The following is a 23,349-nucleotide window of genomic DNA, read 5'->3' on the forward strand; positions in this document are numbered from 1 at the left end:
ATTCTGCCACCATCATCGGGACAAAGATTTGAGTGTTTGACACAGAATGTTTGACACAGAGACCAACCAATAGATGAAGAACTTCACCTTCTGAACTTCACCTAACGGAGACCACCAGTGGTCCTTTGGGAGGCACAGCGTGCGCGTAATGCACGCACCGGGTTCTCAAAATGCATTTCTTTCTGGGTCCTCAAAGTGCATTTTGTGCTCAAACACGAAGATTTATGTATAATACATTTCTGCACAGTAATGAGCAGGATAATATCTGTCTACCGGTATATAGACATACAAAGATATGCTACTGTACCTTTGACATTAACTAGCATCAACAAACACCACCTGGATACACACACACACACACACACACACACACACACAAACACACACACACACACACACACCCCCCCGGGCCAGCCCCGCCATATGGTGCCAATGGGCTGTCGCCGCCGGGTATTTGACGCCTTCATGCTCTGGCACACCCGGGGGTAAGGGCGTCGGTTAAGTTTGTGGGGGCCAAGTTCGCTTGGCCGGGTCTTAGGAAGGACGTCAAAGGATGGGCCTTCTGTGTGGCGTGCCAGTGGGCCAAGTTGCATCGTCACACTAAGGCCCCCTTGAAGCCGTTTCTCATTCCTGAGAGGCGGTTTGACCATGTCCACGTGGACCTGGTAGGCCCACCTCCCTCGTCTCAGGGTTTCATTCACCTCACTATGGTGGACAGGACCACCAGGTGGCCGGAGGTCATTCCCCTCAGGTCCACCACAGCTGCAGAGGTGGCCCGGGCGTTCATCTCCGGCTGGGTGACCCGGTTTGGTACGTCATTGGACCTGACTTCAGACTGGGGCAGCCAATTCACTTCCTTCCGAGCTGTGGAGCACTGGGAGTGAAACTCCATCGTACCACAGCGCACAACCCGAAGGCAAACGGGATGCGAGTGTTTTCACCGTTCCATGAAGGCTGCTCTCTCTGGACCACACTCACAGACACCGTCTGCGGTGGGTCATGTTGGGCCTGCGCTCTGCCCCTAAAGAAGCGCTGACTGACTGACTGACCGACTATGACTGACTGACGGAAACAATAAACAAAAAATGATACTGACATTCTACTGATGTCAGTATCCTCATTAGTAGAATTACTCAGCATAAGAGATATGGAAAAAGTCACATGGTCAGTTGAGTCTAGCCTCTTTCACGATATAACTTTGATGAATTTTAAATGTATTCATTTGACGACATTTAGCCCTGATCTGATGTGATGTAATGCCAAGCCTTGACTTTTGTCTTATTGTATTGTGATACTTTGTAAAAACCTGTGGAAATTCAATAAAATACTTTAAAATACAAGACACACAGTGACAGACAGTATAGTCTGTTGATTGATTAGGTCAGATAAAGAGCTGTCTCTTTAGTATCTTGATGATACTAAAACAAAGAAAGAGTATACTACTAGATAGATGTTATGATTGTTATAGTAGATAACATAAATACTCCTGAAGCTGTTCCAGAGGTCAGTTGCTTTAGTCAGTGTACTATTATATTAAATGTTTACTTCTCAGAAATATTTGACAGTGTATAGGTTACACCAATTTGTTCTACAAAGCGAAATTGAAGTAACTACAGTATATGTTTTTGGACAAACTGACATATTTGTGTATCCCAATGGTCAAATTGTGATTTTGGGGGATAAACAATTACCTTAAGAACAGATGCCATTTATATGTCATTTATATGTCGTTTTTCATGGTTTTCATCTTTTCTTTTTAAATGATAGAACACCATGAAAAATAAGTTTTTCATGATTTTCATCTTTTTCTTCTATTGTCGAAAGCTACTGTATGAAAAATGACAGCCAGCTATAGGTTTGCCTCCCGGCCCAGAGTAAAGAGAGTGGCGACACTAGCGTTGACTCCCATTGTAACAATGGGATGCGGAAGTGATCATTCCCATCTCAATGGGATAGTTCTAATGTTTGGAACTATAGCCCGGCCCCATAGGCACCTGCTTTGCGGCGAGATCAAAGTGTGTCTGTGTCACCACTCTCTTACTATTCCAATCGGTCCCGGCCGAGGCGACAATAACACTTCACTTATATGTTGATAACCCAATTGGCTGACCAATTGAAATGCTTTTAAACCCTTTTATCAGTTAAATTATTTGCATAGTTACTGCACTTTGGCTTTGTGTAGGGCAGGGCAGGATTAACCCTTTGTGGAACTCTAGCCTTCCATTCACGCACATACGCACGCACACATACTGTATGAATGTTTTGGTTCACTTCAACCATATCATGAGCTCTCTCTCCTTCTGAAACCTGTCTCACCTGTTTTCTCTCACGTCTCGTCTTACTCTGTGTCTGCCTCCTTCTCGTTGACCCATCCTACTCCGTGCTTGTGACTTGCCATGACTGGCTGCAAGAATTGTTGCTCAATGTTAATGTTTGACGAGTTGGAAGAAGGGCCTTGGCTGCCATATCAAGAAGTCTTAGTCTAGGCAACGTTGTTGTACTGTACTTTCAGTTCTCCTTAATTAAGAGCTCTTTGTCTGCACTGTGAGGAAGAGGATTTGGAGGATCTGAAGCAGAGAATAGTTTTACAAAGATTAAGGAATCATGGGTAAGTCAATATCACCACGTGATTCTTTCAGAAACTCACTTCTTAAGGAATGTTTATTTAATTTTGGGGTCAGATTTATGCAAGGACGTTTGCAGGTTTGAATACTAATTTCCAGGTTCAAGGGATATAGGTTATAGACCTTGCATCTGCAAAGATTATATTTGGGCTATAAGTTTAACAATCTGTCCCCACATACTCACCGTAACTACTACCTTATAGTGTACCAGTCCATATTTTGTCTGAGTGCTTATTACTTTCTTAATGTATTAATGAGTAGTACATACATACCCTTAACTGTGTCTTATTATTACCTCAGTGTCATTAAGTCTGTCAAGTTGAGTCTTGAGTATTTCGAGAGCTATGTTCAGACAAGCAGGGAGTCAAGACACTATCCTTCACTGGCAACAATGTTTAGGCTTTGACTATCAACTCCCTTACTGCTCTAAACTACTTAAATCTCTCCACTAGAAAAACCATCACACAACCTGTTAAAACTGATATCGAAGCATATTACTACATATTAATTAATTGCGATAACAGCACTTAGAAGCAAGAGATGTAAAACGATGCAATGCCTCATGTATGAATGAATGCCTCAGAGGTGCTGGTGCTGATGGACTTTGACGGCACCATGAGAGACGAGATGACAGTGAGGACGGGGGACATTGTGAAGAACGTTACCAGGGCTAGCGAGGAAGGATGGCTGGAGGGAGAGCTGAGGGGCAAGAGAGGCATCTTCCCTGCAAACTTTGTCAAGGTCTGTTTGTCCCATTGTTCAACTTGCCAGCTTGGTGTGCCGTAAAATGGTTTGTTTTGGAGGTGATTGTATGTATGTTGACTGTGATTCTACCTCTAAACATGCTTAATTACCCTGGCTTTCTTCACAGGAAGTACCAGTGTATTTGATAAGGGACAACAACCCAGAACCAAGGAGCTTAAGAAAATGTATGTTGTTTTCCGAACTCAGCAATGTTTATGGTGTTCCACAACTTTCTTAAGGCTAATGATGTATTTTCAACTAAAAAGAAAAATCCTTTAGTTGCAAAGCAGAAGCCCAATACAAGTGTCGGCCATGAAGATATGTGCAAATACTTCTTAACATTAGTTTGATCATGCACAGTACCAGTTCAGCCTATATTTAACTCTGAAAATGTAAAACTTACAGGTCTGTTTTTACACTTTCAGAGTTAAACACGGTTTTGCTGTGTAGTTCTGATTTAACACACAAGATAGTGTCAAATGCGCCTCACAGTGATCTCATACTAAATTTCTATTTACTTTTTCCTGGCTCTCATTCTTACTGTATGTTGCAACCCACCCATCTAGTACAGTAGCTCCCAAGTAAACCGAAACAAATTAGTATTTCACAAATGCTATTTGCACATGTCTGCAAATGTTTTGCTGATGTCTGTCAAATATGAATCTTGTTTATGGCACACAAAAAGGAGAAATATCCCAAAAAATTGTGGTCATCATGATGGATACATTTTGTCAGCCAGACAGTGTAACAAGCAATCACAGGCTCAATGTAAATATATATCTTTCTTGACCACATCCTTTCCACAATAAGCTTAATTACAATGTGGACCAGATAAAAACAACCCTGGTCCCTTTGAGGGATTAGATGTGCTACAAACATAAAGGAACTTCCAGTGCTTTGCTGTCTTAGAGAGCTTTCCTGTTGAGACTAGCTTACTGCTGCCTTCCAGCTGGTTAAATGTACTGCGTTAATGTTATCTTTCATCCAACATTAAGATTTCAAATGGGTTTTTTTGTGTGTTTTTCTGTGAATGTATGTGACTGGTGATGCTTTGCCTTTGTCTGTACAGCGAGGATGATGAAGCTGAAGAGGAAATGTGAGGTTGCGTTTGCCTACAGCGCCACGAGTCCCGACGAACTGGAGCTGGTTGTCGGAGAGACTGTTGAGATCCTGAGAGAGGTAGAGTGCTGCTCACGTCATTGACACTGTTAACCTCAGTTTACAATATACAGGACAGGTCAATACTTTCTACCAGTTCATATATAGTCAAACCCGGCCTGACAGCAATGGAGTTCCATGAGTTCCATAATGTACATTGTGTTGTTTGGTTAGGTTGCTTGACACTTTTATGTGCCTGCCAGGCTGACAAAGCGTGTTCCCCAAACACATTCCAGCTACACTGTGATTCACAAGAAGTGGTCCAACTTGTTCATAAGATTTCCCATGTGCCATCAAGCAACAGAAATAACCTACGACTTTGCAAATGTTATTCTTATCCTACTGGCATTTATTTTCAGCAGAGTCCTAAACTAAGGGATTAAATGGTAAAAGTCCATGAGCAAAACATTACTATTTAGTTGAAAATCAGTAAAAAAAAATGCAATTGACATGCAAAAATATAAATTATTGCACACGTTTTCATCTCATGTAATCTCACCATCACTGTTTATTTTCTTATTTTGGATAGATTGAAGATGGATGGTGGATGGGGATAAAAGGGGGTAAAGTGGGAGCATTTCCATCAAATTTCGTCAAAGAAATATTTGTCACTCCAAAAGGTGAGTAAATTCTGAGACAGAGTTAATAAATGTCCCTGTTTGTAAAGAACCTGGACATAAATTGATAAAACAGAACTCAACTAGGTTATTAACTGTCTGTTTGTTATATTAACAGATACCAATGAGGGTAAGACAAGACCCAAACTTGCAGATGCAGTATTCAGACAGGAGGTATGGCATTCAGACGTGTTGTAGTTTGTCTGTGGTCATTTGATTGAATAATACTGTATACATGATTATATTTTGTTTTCGTCCAGACAAAGCAACCAAAAGAAACCATTGTGAGGAACAAAGACAATTGCAATGGTATGCTAAAAATATTCTGTTTCTGCATTCTTATTATCTGCGCCAGTAGGCTACAGTACATCATGCTTTGGCCTGTGCGTGCCTGCGTGCGTTTGCACGCATAAAATGATGTGGTTAGGCTATTATTATGGCATGTCTCCTGGCAGAGATTTGCACTCTACTGAGACACCTTTCCAGTTATACCTGTACACAAAGACGTCCTTGTACCAGTATCATTGAGTCAAAGAAGCAATCAAGGAAGCAAATTCAATACTGCTGCATTAAATCCCTTCCATGTTCAAGAACTCTACAGTATACTGTTTTAACAGGAGGTTCTACTGTATTTTTAGGACAGCACTAGCAATTAGTTTACACAATAGAGACTCATCAGAGGCAGGCAGATATTCCTGTCACCTAACCTAAATAGCTCAGTGGGTGTGGACCTGACCCAAATAGTTAAGTTAGGTAAGATTGACATCATAGAGCGGAGCAGAATATTTATTTTTACAATCTTTCTCAGCACACCCTCTTTGTGATAAGTCACTGCCGTGAATACTTCCTGGCTTCCATACGTGCACAACGGTCATACTCCCATTGTAATAATGATAATGTTAGTAATTATTGTTGAAATCGTTTATTTCTGTTACGATTGGGTAATTTCAAATGTGTCTTAATTCTTTCCCATTCATTTCCTCCTACTGTAGTGTCAGAATGTTGCCAAGTCATGTTTGACTACACAGCCTGCACAGAAGATGAGCTGACTCTGAGAAAAGGAGACACTGTTTCAATAATCAGAAAGGTTTGGGTCTTGATAATGTTCATACGTAGCTACTATGATGTCATGCTGTGGAATACTTGAGAAGTAGCCTGGGAGGCATACCATTTCGGCTTTATGATCTGGTCGGGAGCGGGTGATATGACAATGTCATGTTGTACTGTAGTGATCAGGCTACCCCCAAACCGGAATCACAATTACCCAAAATAATTCCCTGCATCATAATTTTAGGGCCTACCCAATAAAATCCCTGATGTGGCGTATATGAATCCGACAAGTTTCTTCAAGTACTTTATTTGGTCAGAATTTATTGAAAGGATAGCCCCTTGAGATGCAGCATCTCATTTTAGAGGGGGTCCCACTTCTTGGAATAGATAGTTTGGTATATTTTATTACACCTCTTAGCGACTAGCGAGACAAAAAAGCAAACAAGGCGGGGACCATAACTCTGTAGGGGGGACCAAAAATGTATTCTTTGTTATATTATCCGGTCTAGAGTTCTCTAAACCACACCTAGACCAGATCACACAGGCGTGATCAAAGTACTAGTGACAAGTCATGAAATTCCGGTACCATACTGTATATATTTCAACCAGCAAAACGTGTTGTGTAACTTGACTGTGAGTACGTTTTGAAAAACTTGTGCCACAATCCACAACATTATATACCAAAGCCTTACAAAAACAGACTATGCTCCCTGTCCCTGTCCAGTTCATATATATTGTAGTATGGCACCATGGGAAAACAAATACTTTCCCCTTTTTAAGATTACATGATATTCATCACTCTGGGCCAGGCAACAATGTTTTTTCTGACCCTTTCATAACCCCTTACTGTATACAGCAATTTAAGTTCCCAATGGACATTGCAGTGCAGTCTTTGAGGTTCTAATTTTGTTTTAATCTTCTTCTGAAGGAAACAGAAGATGAAGGCTGGTGGGAGGGAGAGGTCAACGGGCGACGTGGTTTCTTCCCTGACAACTTCGTCATGGTGATCCCACCAACGGATCTGCAAGTGAGTTGCCCCTATAGATGTTCTCAGGAACAGCCTGTCCGTATCCCTGTAAGCTGGAACTTCCCCACATTCCACTGGGGTTTGGTAAATGCACTGAGCTGCCATGAGACTTTGGACACGTCTTAAAGTAATTGATATTGGCTATACTTTTTTTTACTTAATAGGTCAAAACACAAAGCCCCATTATCTGTAGTTGGCTGACATAAGACCTCCCCGTCTCCTTGGGCAAGTTTAGCTTTTTCCCCATGTTATTGCTTCTATAACGGGCTATGACTCAGGGTTGTCTTCAATGTCCTCTGTTTTGGAGTTACTCACTGAAAACTTCCTGAGTGGAAAGAGTGTGTATAGCATAGCAATGTCTCAGGAGTACCAGGCAGGGACACATATTTGCCAAAATGTGCTAACTGACTGTTGCTCCTTGTCCTCCCCCAGTCTGGGACAACGAGCCAGCCGCCTGCTCGCCGCAGCTCAGAGAGACACTCAGGTAAGAGAACAGTAACTTCACTCTTCAGCATTGATCAGATCAGCGCAGCACACCAAGATCTGTGACAGGAACAAGTGCTGTATAGTGGATTGGTATTGGTTTTAACCACTTAAACGCTAGAGTAAACTGATACATCAAATAGCAAAAAATAACCGATATGTTATTTTCGTCGAAGTTTTGCCTAATTTCGTCTATCATGACATGCGGGCCAGGAACAGGATTGGCATGTTAGGTTTCATTTGATTAGCTGAGTTGAATGGGAAGACAACTTAATACTGTAGTGGTACTTGTTTAGTCTGGCACAGTGTGGAGGATTAGACTGTTGTTTCAGTGGCTGAAATTATTAGCAGGATCATGTTTTAGTGGTGTTCCACACGGCATGTGTGGTTTAGGGGAGGTGATCAGTGTCAAATATTGTATATTTGTAATATGTCACGATGCCCTTGCAAGATTTATTGAATGGGAAAATTTAGAAAATTATTATACTGTGGTATTGGAAAAGATTTAAAGAATGACTTGAACACTTTTCAACATGATTCCTCATGCAACCCTAATTTAAAGAAAATACTTTTTCATCACTCAAATTGTGAATTATTAGTGTGTAGCATTTGTGAAAGTATGGGTGTGGGTTTGGACTTTGGACTGTGTCTCTGGTATGTCTTCATATGGCATTAGCCTTGCTGCCAGGTTAAAGCTACACATTTGCAGCACATTTATCTGTAGTAGCTCAGGATGTAGCCTATGTAACAGTAGAGTAAACCTAAATGACTGGTTTCTGATGAAAATGCCCCCCAACCCTTGATTATAGTCCTACAGTTGTATATATTTTGTAAAACAAAACTCACAAGAGTAGACCACAGTGTCACGGCAACGAACAGTGACATTTCGTTACTTTAATGACACATAAATTTGCCCTCGACATGTGATTCAAATTTGGGGGAAGTTGATTTGTCGTATTTTCTTTTTCAAAACAGGCCCGTCATGCAAAAATATTGAAGCCAATCATAGCCTAGCTCTGTATGGACCAGAGCTAATCCTATAATCGCAATGGAATAAAACAAATGTGACTGATACATTTTGATCACATAAATCCATAGATATTCACATGGGCCTTTGACAAAATAGAAAATTCGAAAATGTTTAAAAAATAGGGACACCAGTGTTAATGTGGTTAAATCACAGTAAGAGAAGGTTGTCGATTGGTTATAAGAGGTTATGAAGCAATTTCCTTCCCTCATAAACTGTCATTTGAACACACTGACTTAACATGCAGTCTCTGTTAGTGTAGTACTTTGCCTTTGTTTTGAGTTAGCTGGTAAAATGCAGATGCTTTGCAAGTCTATAATATATTTTAATTTTAATGTGTTTTGTTTATGCAAATAATGTGATAAACAGTACACTGTGACACATGTCAGGAATGAGTTACGGAGTAGGACCCAAAAGTAGGCAACCAGATGCAGAGTAGATCTTCAAGGTGCTTATTTAAGCAATATTACACGAGAGGGTGTGGGTTAACGTGATTATTGCCACGACAGTGATGCGGTCAGGAACGAGATGTAGTCACTACGACCACAAATGTCCCAAGAAACTAGCTAGCCTAGCCACCGAGTTTGCTAGCGCTCTGGGAGAACAGAGCAGCTGAATTATTTGTTTTGATTAGGTGGTGAATGGTGCTGGTTTAACCCACGGCTAGAAGGCTGTTTCAATCAACCAATCAGATTAGTCACGGCTCAAATACAAAGGCAGAGGAGTGGGGCGTGATACATAAGGCATTTGCATTCTTAGACTTAGAAAATACGGACATGGATTGGAGGGAGAGAAAACACATGGAATCATTTCGATGGTCTTTGACCACCATTGTGGGGTTGGGGGAGCCCCAGGAGTCCTTGTGGGGGTTCTAGAGGGTCTCCAGCTAAACGATTGAGAGTTAGGAATAGCAACCAAATGGGCCCTTACAGGCATGAAAAAAATGTCCTTGAAGGCGTTCCATTGGGTTTTTTTGGGGGTTCGTGGCATAATGTATACCAAGCGGGTCCTTGAAATTGACAAGTTCAAGAACCACTTGTCTTAGACGAAAGGATGTGAAGGTTTGAGCTTCACTCTGTCAGAGTCACAGAACAGAACACAACAGGATGTGGTTCATGGTCCTACACTCAGGCTGTTCTTTCAGTTCGTCATTCTTCCTCACTTCTTAGATATCTTATCTTTCGTTTCCACCAAAATTGAGGTCAGTGGATGTGTTGACTTAAACACAACTTCAGCAGACATTTTCATTCAATTAGCTATAGCTCAATTGGCAATTTGACATATTGACATTCAATCCAATATATAATGTCTAATAGTAGTATAATAGTACAAAAGCATGCTTTTCATCTATTATTGGCTGACTGAAGGAAATCTCAGCTCTGCCACTCCTCTGATACTCAGGAGTTACAGAATGTTACAGGAAGTTTCAGACTATGGTGTAATGGGGCTGGGGTTGGAGGTGGGGTTGGTAATGTGACATCATTCAGACGTCTTGGAGGAAGCCAGGGGCAGAGGGGGTGGGGGGCCGACTGAGGCGAGTTCTGTCACAGAGACTTTCCCAGCCAACCCAAGAAGTAGCACTGTAATTGCTACAGTGCACACAGTGTGGTTGGTTTTTCTTGAAAAGGATTATTGCATAATGCTCTGATCAGAGAAGGTAGGCTGCTTTTATTTTATTTGTTGATTATACTAGAACATGGTCAGTTTGTACCGTTCTAAACCTTGTGTTGTAATGCTTTCAATGAGACTGGTGTTTGTATTGAACTAGTAGGCTTGTGGGCAGGTTGCTCAAATGTCCTCCAGCTGATTTGCCCATTTGAAATAGCTCATTGCTCCATCCATTACCTCAGTTCAGTGAAACACTTCAGCTGAAGTCAGAATGACCATTAACCATTTATTGCAAAGCTTTTGCATTTAGTATGGCGGTGTGGCTCTGCTCATGTGATATTATATCATCTGATATCATATCACATTTGATATCTCAGATTATCTGTGCACCGAGACACAGCTCTGATATCAACAACTCACCCCAGAGCAGAGCATAATATAAAGTCATTACATAAACAATATAACTTTCAATGGATTCCATATACCACCGATTCTGAACAAACATAGAGGATCATAATACAATCCATAAAACACATTAAATCACAGATACCCATAACATAACTAAATACCACATATAGTACAATCCATAAATTACCTTTCTAATCACAGAATCATCCATTACAGAACTATTGCCACAGGGAGGAGGTGGAGGAATTGTTACGCTGACATCTGAACAACAGAGACACGGAGTCAGCTAGCATGAAGACTGAGGACAGTGTAGTGACCATAGATATTTAAAAAATGGATGCCTCATTGGCCGCTGCAGTTCGTTGGAGCGAGTGTGTAGAAGGAGCGGCGGAAGAATGTACACTGGGAAAGGAAGTACGCCGGAAGTGTGGAAGGCACGTTACGTCACTCTGCCACAATCATTTCCGGGACTTATGAGACCCGAACATGCGCTCTGTGACGCAGGCTCATGCTTCCGCGGTGCTTCGCAAGGAATCTCGGGAAAGTTTTGCCCTCCCTTGAGCACATACGCTCCAGAGCCGGAAAGGACGTCTACCTTTATATGTTTATGGTAGTGACTGCTTAAAAAGAACACCTAATTGAATGTGGGTGTGAGTGAGTTAGCTGGCAGCGAATGAGAGTGAGGGGAGTTGACATGGAGAGACAGCTGATTTAAAGGAACAGAATAGAGCACGGAGGGGAGATTAGATTATAAATCTTCTGCCTTCCGTGTCTCAATGAACTATCGCTGCGCTGGATTTCAGTGAAGTTTCCTAATTCAACCATCTATTCTCGTTTTCTACAAGTCGTGGGCAATGTCTCTCAATGTATTGTACATCCTATCCGTTTAACCAGGGACCTAGTCCTAGACAAAGCTTGGCGGGACCCACGGGAATGCTAGCTGCAATTCAATTGGATACGGCTGTGACCTGGTCCGCTCCACTGAAGAGCAGATCATTGCTTTCACCAATTCCCATGCTGCAGTTCTCAGTTTGGAATTCGTTGAAGGATTGTAAGCACTTCTCAGTGAACCACATTAGACCATAATGCGTACAATGGGTGAAACAAGGGGAAATGTACAATTCCTCAAATTATAAAATAGGATGTTTTGGTATGTGGCTTTAAGGAACTGTATTGTTTCTGCACACAACATGCTTTGTTCGCACAAGTCAGATCGAAGTAAACAATACAGTAGGCGCTGTAGGCCTACATTGATTCATGTGCGAGTAGTAATATCAACTATTAGGTGTCAATGGAAAAAGTGTATCAACATTCATAATTAACAATTAAGTCAATCCTGACTGAGTAATGCACAATTTGTTTGGGTTATAGGCCTACTTTTATTTATTAGCCACTTGAATCCTATAGTGACCCTATCCTGGGAAAAACATTCAACGAAAATAGCCAAACTCAAGCTCACGTCACGAGATCAGCTCTTTCCGGAGATATTTGGTGTAGACTCAGCAAACAAAGGATGGGACCTAGTATAGTCCCCTGGGGGACTCCCCTTCGTCTCAAGTTCTATTTTTTGCAGTTTACAATCATGCAGTCACACAAATCACTCAAAAAAGTGTTTTTCTGTTTGTCACCAAGAAGCTGCACGTTAGTGCCTTGGTCAATGGCAAAGGATTTACTGAGGGAGGATCATTCACAGATCATGCAAATTTTCCCCCCAGTTAGTTAAAGGATTTGAATCAACAACATTGCGGTCAGAGGCCGCACAAATTGTAAAATATGCTCGCTAGACAAAATATTGTCGCAGTACATAATTAAAACAAAAGTCAATATTATGTTATAGTTTCTCATACAGTTAACTCTTTTTCAGTGAAGCCAGACGCTTCTGCCATGGAAAAGGGTGGTCCACCAAAAACAAAAGGTAATAGAGGCATTTTATGGCAATATTACTCTAAATCCCTCATGGCACTATTACTCTAAATCCCTCATAATAGTAATAGTCAATCATGCTTTTCAGACGAAAAACCAGAGGGAAAGGACCTGCGAAGCAATCCTCCAACCAAGGTCAAACTACCGTCCATCAACAAGCTGGCTGGCCCACCTCCACCAGTAAAGGACAAACCAAATAAGGTTCTGCCTAAGTGAGTGACAAGATCACTCAGATTTTCCCTGTCATTGTTATTAGTCACCAATGCCATGCACCAGCACTACAAATCTGCCAAAATCAAACAATAGATAATAACAATAATAATATAATAATATAGTCCCCTTTATTTTATTGTTGTTGTTGGGGTATTTGCTTAAGTCTCCATAATCAAGACCGACAAATAGGGCACTCAAAGTGAGACTTTTCTAGTTACTCATTTAACCCCTATAATGATAAAGGCAGAAGCTCTGTAGAAAATGTCAAGAGCACTTTCCTCTTGTGTGTCTGCTGGCACTGGGAGTGAGGCTGTGGTTGGTGCAGCAGGTTTCCATGGCACTCTTAAATGTGAATGCCAGGATGGGCAACCTTTAGTAAAGCAGTGGAAACTCCTCAAGATGAGTCAAATCAGGCTTAAACAGACGAGAGCAGCCCATTTCCTGTTTCCTGAACACACACAGTCACACACACACACACACACACACACACACACACACACACACACACACACACTCACACAAATGAGAAAACTAAAAAACGCCCTGTCTTTAGGACTATGCTCGTGGAGAAAATGCTTTTCTAACAGTTCTTTCCAAATGGATATGCTTAAGAGAGGCTCATTTTCCAACTTCTTAAAGAGTCATTTGCAGTCTTCAAGGTGTTCGCCTCAGGGGTGGTTATTTATTTGTGAGAGATTAAATAAACATAATGAGAGGGGGTGCTGCCGATGGGCCAAGTGGTTAAACTGTACAAGGCTTTGATGCCTGACGTTACAGTAGGTTGCATTATGTGTGCTTGTAAGTTCTGTATTTAGACAGTGTCCTAAGCAGATTACAATGCATCTACTTAGCCTTATAAGTATTAAATGCTTCATAATGTGTTGTGGTGGTTAAAAAACATGATGGGTATTTATAAGTGCTTATCAAGCTACACTAATCCAAGACGATTGCCATGGAGTTCGAGACAGCTTTGTTCTCATGTCTCACAGCACACGCAAGGTCAAATGACTCCACATTTTACACCAAAAAAAAGTTACGCAAAGGATGAGGATTCCTCACCATTAATGCAATTGCACAATCTACAGTTAATATAAAACTCTATGACACTATGTTATTGGCGTGGCGCTCTAGGCCCTAGCCTAGAGCTTAACCTGACTCTGCCAGATTGCGGCAGTATTGAGTTTACAAGTGGAGGAACTCACTGCTGCCGCCATCTGGCGGAGACAGGTTAGCTAGAGCTTCTAGTAAAAGCAGATTATAAGTGATACGTTGATGTCGCCTTTAACCTGTAGAGGCCAGTGTAGCGCTAGTTTTCTTCATTGTGACTTTAGGTGAAGTTAAAAACGTTTTCTGTTTGAAATGCCTATGTCACTATTCTGAGACTGAGACTGTTTTTCTTTTTGTTCAGAACCAATGGTGATGCTGTGCCTGTCTCACCAAAAAAGGAGAATGAATCTGGCCAGTTTGATGGAGTGGATGTGAACACAGAGAAGCTGAACCATCCCACAGCAAACAGAGCCAAGCCTCCACAGAGGAGACCTCCGTCTGGTCTGGTTACACCAGCAGTAAGTCACACAAATAATGTAAATTACAAATTACAAATTACCTCACTACTAGAACATGCCACATTTTGTCCAGTGATTCCGAGTACAGATTGTTGTCTGTGAACCCACACCACACATGAACACAAGAACACAACACATATTAAAAACAATACAGCTACTGTAGGGGTGCAAACTACAATATCAATATCTTGATACATGTCTGTCCGTTCCTGCAATGTCATATTCATGCAATGCAATGCAAAAGTCAATCAACCAGTTGAGCCTCACAGGCAGAGCAAGTTAGCATTTAGCGTCGGAGACTGCAGGCTTTTCGTTTTCAGCATTTGGTCCGAAAGAAACGGTTGTAGGTACCCATCACATACTGTAGGCCTACGTGTTTTTTTATCAGTGACTTTCTGAGCAATGAAAATGTGAAAGCTACCCTCTATGTTTGTCTCCTATCCACGAGTGCTGGGGAAGGGGGGGGGGGTCACGAGGGGGGCCAGATATTACAGTTTTAGAATTTTGGTGATAACATCTACAGTAAAGCCTATGACTATTGTTTGGGCCTAATCTTTTCATCCAATCATAAACGACCATTATCATAATGGTTTACCAACTCAACCACCTGCTTTTCCTGCACTTCCACAATGCAGTTGATTGAGTTGGACATGAATGAGGTACAGAAAAGACTTCGGGAGTGACAGGCAAACCCAGCTAATGCTTTGGGAGACTAGGGGTAAAACTGCAGCCTCGTGTAGTACTCAAAAAGCTTTTCTTAAGTAAAAGTATCAATACTGCAATGTAAGTCCAGAATTTAAAATATACTTGAGTGAAAGTACAAAAGTATTAGAATCAAAATGTACTTAAAGTACACCAGTGGTTTCCAAGGTGTCCGGGAGTTCCAGGGGGTCCCCAGCTAAATGATAATTAGGAACCAAATGGAGCCTTTGGTTCCATTTAAATTAACATTTAAATTAACATTTGGTTCCAGTTAAATTAACTTCGATTTTTCAATATACATTGGTGTCCCAGAGATAGAAATGCCATTAAATGGTGGACCGTAGCTTCATTCAGGTCAAACCTGGGGTCCTTGAAATGAAACTGGTTGAGAATCACTGCTAGAGCCGTAAAAATCTTCTCTTATGGGGGTCCTTGGTGTATATTTTCTAATGGGGGTCCGCAGGCTAATGAGTGTCAATTTGGGGGTCCTTGGCGTATATTTTCTAATGGGGGTCCGCAGGCTAATGAGTGTCAATTTGGGGGTCCTTGACATGAAAAAGTTTGGGAACCACTCACCAATGCTGATTGACATCCAGCCTGGCAGCAGCACACCGTGTCAGGGTCCTCCTCCTCGTCATGGTCCTTCTTAGATTACATGCCTCGGGATCTTCCTGGAATGTGAATTAAACTGTGTGAAGTCATCCTTTAAAGATGGCGTGCCGTGATTTCTTTCCACACTTAAACATGATCATCAGGTGTAGTTAGGTGTATATGAGGTATAATTTTTTCAAAAAAGTGTACAGTATTTGTTAAAATTATGGTTTTATGTGGACACACCCACCAGTTCATTAGGTATGCGTGAGTTTAGACACATGAAAAGCTGGAAAAATACAAAAATTGTGGCACTCCATCTTTAAGTAACAGGATCATCATTAAAGACACGGCTGGTGTTTTTATCTACAGAGTCCAAGTGTCACCGAGCAGACTGAGACAGATTCATCACCGGCAAAGGTTTGTGTACTTTTGTTCTCCTTTTGTTCAGTACTGTAGTATAATTGATATTTATTGTTGTGAAAAACTTAGGTTAGGTGATAGTTTTGTGGAATGCAACAGTAAAAACATACATTAACATTTTAAATTTGATTTCTAAGATAAAGCTGCTTTACACGTTACTTGTAGGTTAACACCACACCTTAATGTGAAATGATAAATAATGCAATTATGTACCTTCTGTGAAGGTTGGCCAGATGGTCAAGGCTCCAAATAGTCTACTAATGCTTGCAGTTTTTTTGTATTACTGTTACGCCCCCTAGTCTAGGGTTAGGTGAAGCACAAACATAAGAAACACAAATCAAAAACAGAACTCAAAACATATCCCAAATAAAGAACTGGACAGAATGGTCGCAGGTTCTGGTGAGCGGACAGGGGGACCCTGCTGCCTTGAAGCTGACAGTCCTCTGATTAAGAGTAGCTTCTGATTAAGAGTAGCTTGTGAGTGAGCTTTATAGTAGATCGGGTGTGGCCACCACCCAATCCACTGCTGGTATCATAGGGCTCATCAGAGCCGGCCAATCTGTGGAGAGGAGCAATTCCCCACAGCAGCCAATAGGCACTCTCCAGTAATCAGTCTCATGATAGCACAGGTCTCCTCCACTTCTCATCAACTCTCCACCTCAGAACACAGGAAACAACAGATAATACCAAATATAAAATAACCTAATTACGGCTGGCCGTAACAATTACTATATTATTTACTTTATTTTAGAATGAGTTTAACACCATTATGCCCACAATGTTTAAGTCTACAGAATAGGCCATTATAATAATCACCATATTAATTAAATAAGTGTTCAATATATTGAATGTGTATATATTTGTGTTTGCTGAACCAGGTTATTGCAAAATGTAACTATTATTATTTTAGCTTGAGAAATGATTACCAGTCTTTATCCTTTAAATATACATTTTAGGTCGCAGAAAATGTCACGCCTTCACCCGCTAAACCTGAGCATCCATCCAAGACCTCTCCGCCTACGAGACCAGCGCTACCCGGAAGAGCTACCACCCAGAAAGAAGAGGCTTCCTTGGATGGCCTGCAGGCTGAGATCAAGGAGCTGAGAATGGCTCTGGAGCTCCTTCAGACACAACACAAGTGAGTAGCATTGGCCTCAGTTAATGCACAAAATGTATTCAGAATGAATTAATTCATGCCGAACAGAGATTCATACCCAACTGTTTACATGGAACCTGAATACAAGTATTCCTATTCCTCAATTGTTTACATGACCAAAGCATTCATTCGGAAAATAACTATAACTACTATAACTACCGGTACTATAGAGATGGCCGACCCATAACCGTTATCCCTTAAGAAATGAATAACCGACAAACACTAACAGCTGATCAAATCAAATCAAAATATATTTTGAAGCGCAGTCCCTGCAACCATACTCCACCCAAAACAACCCAGAACTAAAAAAAAACACAGCATCCAACACCCATACACTGCAATTGGCAATGGCACTGTAATTCGCAGATGGGTTTGTAAATAGCTCCTTTTATTATGGGGGGAAAAAAACTGGTGTATTTGTATTTTTCGAATGGGTAAAATAGCGCATTTCTGCCACCCCTGCTTGGACATGAGCATAAAGCACTATAAGGGTAAAATATGTATTCCAAACTCCCAGTAGCATTCGGAATAAAGTGTTTATATGGTGATCTATACCAATTCAAACGGTATATACCACCCCTCCAGACCGGAATGAATATTCATTCGGAATGGGATATTCTATTCCAATTGAGGTGTTTAAATGAGCATTTTTATTCTGATGACAGGAATGAATCTCTGCATGTAAATGGGGCCATTGTTCTCCAAAGAGAGACCACTGGAATCTTGAGCCAGTTGAGTTTAAAATGTATTATTAATCAATCTTAATCTTGATTTTATTTTCCCCCATTGCTATGATTTGGTTAGAATCACAGTAGTATCATGGCCAGTATGATGTTCGTATCCTGGTCAGTATTATGTCACAGACTCACTGGGCTGTGACAGGGCCTGGATATTGGATAGGGGGGCAGGGTACTGAGGTTGAGAAACACTGCAAACAGCCCCAAATAACTTCATTCATGATCATTATCACTACAGCATGCGCACCATACAGTAAATCTGTGGTTGTTTAAATGCAAGTTATGATAATTAGCTACTTCAGAAGCATTCCATAATGACTTCCTATTTTGGGAAATAATGTTTTTTATGTGAAATACACTTAAAACTTGGACTATAATGGCCTTAAAAACAGACTGTTTATGTTGTTGTTTTCGTTCAGACGAGACATGCAGGAAATGAAAGAAGAACTGAGAGAGGAGAGAAACAAACGGACGACATTGCAGGTCAGTGAAGCGTGTTTGGTATTTTGTTTGTTGTATTTTCCAACGTCAGCTTTGGGGCCCTGCCTCATCTGCCACAACAAAGCATGCGAGAAGCATGTAGGATGGGAGACTGCAGTTTAACCATCAATAAAAATGTTCCTTCCTGCATAGGAGGAGGTAGCGAGTCTGAGGACGAAACATTAATCCCTTCTGACACCGTGGCTGCTTGTCTGAGATGGTGCTGGCTGGGTCCGCGGAACAGCAATGAAGGCTTCTCTACAACTCTTGAATCTATGAAGAACATTTTCCTGACATGAGTGCAACTGGGGGAGGGGGGCAGACAGTGACCCCTCCTGCTGTGGACACAGAACCGAGGACTGTCTGCAATAGACAACTTAAACAACTGGACACAGCACCGAGCTAATCTTGCACAAGATGGAACTACGTAATCATTGACATTTTACATTCAATAACTTGTATACTTATATGGTTGTACATTATTTGAATGCTGGTCACAATAACTGGGGTTAAGTGGGTTGTATTTTGTCTTGTACTTCTATTTAAGGGCTTGTGTTTTCTTATTTTTATGGCATGATATTTTATGATGAAGAACCATGGTTCAAGGATAATATATAATATGCAATTGTACATAGGCAGAAATATTTTTATGTCATTTTTTACAAATAAAATACCGGTAGATAAATATGATTTTAGGAGCTCTAATCAAGAGGTTTGACCTATAATTGCAATGTTAATAGCTGAAGTTAAGTATTATTGCAAGTTCACTAGACCAGTGGTTCAAAGTGGGGTCCGGGGACCCCCAGGCGTACCTGAGGGAGTTCCAGGGGTCCCCAGCTAAATGATAGTTTGGAATCAAATGGACCCTTATGGGTCTGTAACTGTGTACAGATGGAACCAAACAGACCCGTTAGGATAGGTTAAAATAACATTGATTTAACAACATAAATTGGGGTCTCAGAGATAGAAATGCCATTAAATGGGGGGTCCGTAGACATGTCAAACTGGAGGGGTCCTTGAAATTAAAATGCTTGAGAATCACTACTAGAGCCGTTAAAAATCTTCTCTTATGAGGGTCCCTGGCATATCTCTACAAATGGGGGTCCGCGGGGCTAATTGCGAACGCAGTGAGCACTTACCATGAGACCTAGCAGATCATGTCTGTGTGTCTGTCTGTCCTGCTTTTGTGCCCATATATGGAGCTGTCCCGCTGTTACGTCACCATGACTCAGCCATAACCATATAAGGAGTCCCCAAAGCAGCTATACGTCTAAAACCCAAATATGTACGAGCTGCGTTCGCTTCCCGCGTTTGCGCGTCTTACTGGTTAGTGTCTATTTGGGGGTCCTTGACATGAAAAGATTTGGTAACCAATGCACTAGACTAATTGGCAATTTTCCATTAATCCACTAGGGGGCATTCTATGTCTACACTTGTGTGTATGGTTGAGCAACAACCTGTGTGCCATTGACTTTACATGCTGGGCTGATAGTAATCTCTAGCGCAGAAGAATGTTGGGGAGTCAACTTGGAAAACTTGCAAATAGGGGGAAATGTGTTTTCTTCACTTTAATTAATGTATTGTAAAATGCACAAACTGTTTCAATCTTTGAAACCCCAATTTAAACCCACACCCGGCCTAAGAAGGTACCAAAGTCTGATTTAATAACTGAAGTAGAAAGAAACAGGATTGTGACACTGGAAAAACATGACTCATTATGAAACTGAAAACATAGTGACTCACCTCGATGGAAATAGAGAATGTGGGAAGGAAATTAATGAGACATTCCGCCCTTCATGAAGCCTTTTTATTTTAGAAATGTTGGACCCTACATTCTCCCAAACATGTTGTCTATAGATTTCTTTGCTGGTGCAAAGGTTGGTGACATTCTGTCTTGCCCTAGCAGTGCTGCACACTGTTGAGCACATCTGGTCAGCATCTGGAGCTCATTAGAGTTAGGGGGCTTCTGAAAGTGCCATGGGAACAGGCTATTTTTAAAAACTGCATGGACTATGCCTTATGGAGGGCATAATTCCTCTTGGACAGCAGTGAGGTGAAATAAATGAAAGTAAATACCGTAAATACAGTCAGTTGACATTGTAGCATATTCAGCACTTTTTGAAAGTTACATTAAAAAATAATTCTTTACCGCAAAGGCTCTGCAAACAAGAGAGCATTTCACTTACTTTTCTTTTTACATTTGAACTGGTTGTCAATCACATTGATGGTCACAGTTGCTTACAATGCATTCTCTTTAAATTATTATTATATAAGTTCAACCTGTCATTTTTGACTTATTGGGCGAATGAGCCGTAATTCTTTGTTGGGAGGACAGCAGACAACAGAGCACTGTACAGAGGAGGAATGTAAAGAAGTGGGTTGGCACTTTCGGGAGGGCAGAGAGCCAAAAAATGAAGGATGTAGGAAGTGAGAGGTCAGATTGCTGTAAGAAATAGCTAAAATTAGAAATAATGAGAACAGAACTGGGGGGTAGGCAGTTGGCTTCTGTCTTAGAAAATAGGTGGAAATGCAAAGTTAGATTGCATGGTTGACCTTTGACCAAATGGAAACGCGTCTCTAATTTTATATCCTACACAGATAAAGAGCCTATACAAGACTTGGTTGGTTGGTGTGCTAATAGCTATTCAGCTATTATAGCTAGCGGCTCTTGCCTGAACCTTGCAAGCTTAAAACCTGATTTATACTTCATCTGAGCCATGTAGTCCATAAGTAAGGAGCCTATCTCCTGTGTCTGTAGCGTTATAGGCAGCTTGATGTACAGTACAAGTATACCCCTGGACATGCTAGCATGTCGCAGGGATTTACCCCCAATACAACCTTTGGCTTTGATGGGTACAATTTTTGAGGGGCCTCTCCTTCTCCCTGTGATGTCATGTGGCAGCCAAGTCTATGGACCTTTTATGTTTGCCTTTGTGTGTCCCCCGCCTGTGACATCATGTGGCAGCCAAGTCTATGGACCTTTTATGTTTGCCTTTGTGTGTCCCCCGCCTGTGACATCATGTGGCAGCCAAGTCTATGGACATTTTACTATGATGTATAGGTGACCCTCACGAGTGTAGTTTCTATCATCTTTGGTATGATATATAGGCTTACCATACGTCCTCTTTTGCCCGGACAAGTCCTCTTTTGGGGGGCTGTCCGGGCAGTCCGGGGGGGTTTTATAAATTCCTTCAAATGTCCGGGGTTTTACAATTATCGCCTGTTACCTATATGTATCGCTGCTCACAGACCATTCAGACCAATGTGTATTACAATGCACGTTCAATGGTTCGTAGTGGAAAGACACTGTGAGAGGTGGATTTTCAGCCCGAACCCCGGAATGTGTATTATTCATAAATCTGCATGCGCTGCGCGCTGAGTCTGACAGCACTGGTCCCGACCGCAGAGCAGAGCAGAGAAAGGCTCGCTGGCTGCTCTGCTGTCTGCAGATAGACTGTTGTGCTCTCCGTGAGGAAAGCTTGACATGCCAAAGAACTATATCATCATCATTGACATGCAGAAAAAGTAGGCTACTGTTTTCTTAGCTTTGTGACTGACCAATGAGAAGCAGATTGTATTGTCTGCAAAGGAAAATGTGTCTGTCACAAATAAAAGTTCTGTCCTGCAAGCCCATGTCATGTCAACAACACAGACAAGGCAGCTGTGCGCGAGGTGAGTCCTGCAAATTAAATTGACCCAATATTATTTTGTACGACCTAGCAAAGCATAAGATAATGGTTTGGAGAATAGGCTGGTCTCTCTTTTTACAAGAGATAAGCCATTGCATACAGGTTCTTAAACTTTTTAATTTCAAGGACCCCCATAACTCTGAGAGTAAAACCAGATGGACCCATAAGAGTCCCATTTGATTCCATTTGTACAGTATCAGAGTTAAAAGTTATAAAAGGGTCCATTTGGTTCCATTTGTACTAGTACACTCTCGGTTACAGACCTGTAAGGGTCCATTTGGGTCTATGTGTTACACTCTCAGAGTTACAGACCTGTAAGGGTCCATTTGGGTCCATATGTTACACTCTCAGAGTTACAGACCTGTAAGGGTCCATTTGGGTCCATGTGTTACACTCTCAGAGTTACAGACCTGTAAGGGTCCATTTGGGTCCATATGTTACACTCTCAGAGTTGCAGACCTGTAAGGGTCCATTTGGGTCCATGTGTTACACTCTCAGAGTTACAGACCTATAATGGGTCCATTTGGAACCCCCTCAAGGAACCATGAGGGTCCCTGGATCACACCTTTGAGAGCCACTGCTTTAAATAAATACATAACTAACTAACTCATCTTGACAGCTTGTTTACAAATGTTTGTAAACAAAATACAAATAGTTTATAAACAAATCCCAAATGTTTATAAACAAATACCAAAATGTTTATAAACAAATACCAACATGTTTATAAACAAATACCATAATGTTTATAAACAAATATCAAATGTTTATAAACAAATATCAAATGTTTATAAATAAATACAAAAATGTTTATAAACAAATCTACTACTACCCCCCCAGTCGGGGGGGTAGTACCACCCCCAGTCGGGGGGGTAGTACCGACCCCAGTCGGGGGGGTAGTACCTAATAAACGAATCCCAAATGTTTATAAACAAATCCCAAATGTTTGTAAACAAATCCCAAATGTTTGTAAACAAATCTCAAATGTTTGTAAACAAATCTCACATGTTTGTAAACAAACACTGAAATGTTTGTAAACAAACACCAAATGTTTGTAAACAAACACTGCAATGTTTTGTAAACACATCCTTGAACGTTGGTGGTGATAACGTGTCCAGGACTTGCCT

The 23,349-nt window shown here is 41.2% G+C and overlaps 1 protein-coding gene across 1 annotated transcript; it reads left to right on the forward strand.

Moving 5' to 3' along the window:
* The first annotated feature begins 2,414 nt into the window (after positions 1-2,414).
* On the forward strand, positions 2,415-19,241 carry sh3d21 (SH3 domain containing 21). The gene is made up of 17 exons (XM_080769121.1): positions 2,415-2,608; positions 3,208-3,365; positions 3,496-3,553; positions 4,438-4,547; positions 5,056-5,146; positions 5,262-5,317; positions 5,404-5,452; positions 6,142-6,230; positions 7,122-7,220; positions 7,653-7,704; positions 12,611-12,661; positions 12,758-12,881; positions 14,291-14,447; positions 16,113-16,160; positions 17,120-17,301; positions 18,476-18,539; positions 18,690-19,241. Exons 1-17 carry the CDS (start codon positions 2,605-2,607, stop codon positions 18,720-18,722), a joined length of 1,425 nt encoding a protein of 474 aa, XP_080625247.1. The 5' UTR covers positions 2,415-2,604; the 3' UTR covers positions 18,723-19,241.
* Positions 19,242-23,349: the final 4,108 nt, after the last annotated feature.

The sequence above is a fragment of the Protomyctophum bolini genome, assembly GCF_963924005.1.
Source record: "Protomyctophum bolini genome assembly, chromosome: 7".
NCBI classification, from domain to species: Eukaryota; Metazoa; Chordata; class Actinopteri; order Myctophiformes; family Myctophidae; genus Protomyctophum; species Protomyctophum bolini.

Bases quoted from the DNA above. Each gene is read 5' to 3' on its own strand.
- sh3d21 (XM_080769121.1), top strand. The intron at 5,147-5,261 runs GTGAGTAAATTC...TTATATTAACAG, and splicing joins AATATTTGTCACTCCAAAAG to ATACCAATGAGGGTAAGACA. The intron at 12,662-12,757 runs GTAATAGAGGCA...CATGCTTTTCAG, and splicing joins TGGTCCACCAAAAACAAAAG to ACGAAAAACCAGAGGGAAAG.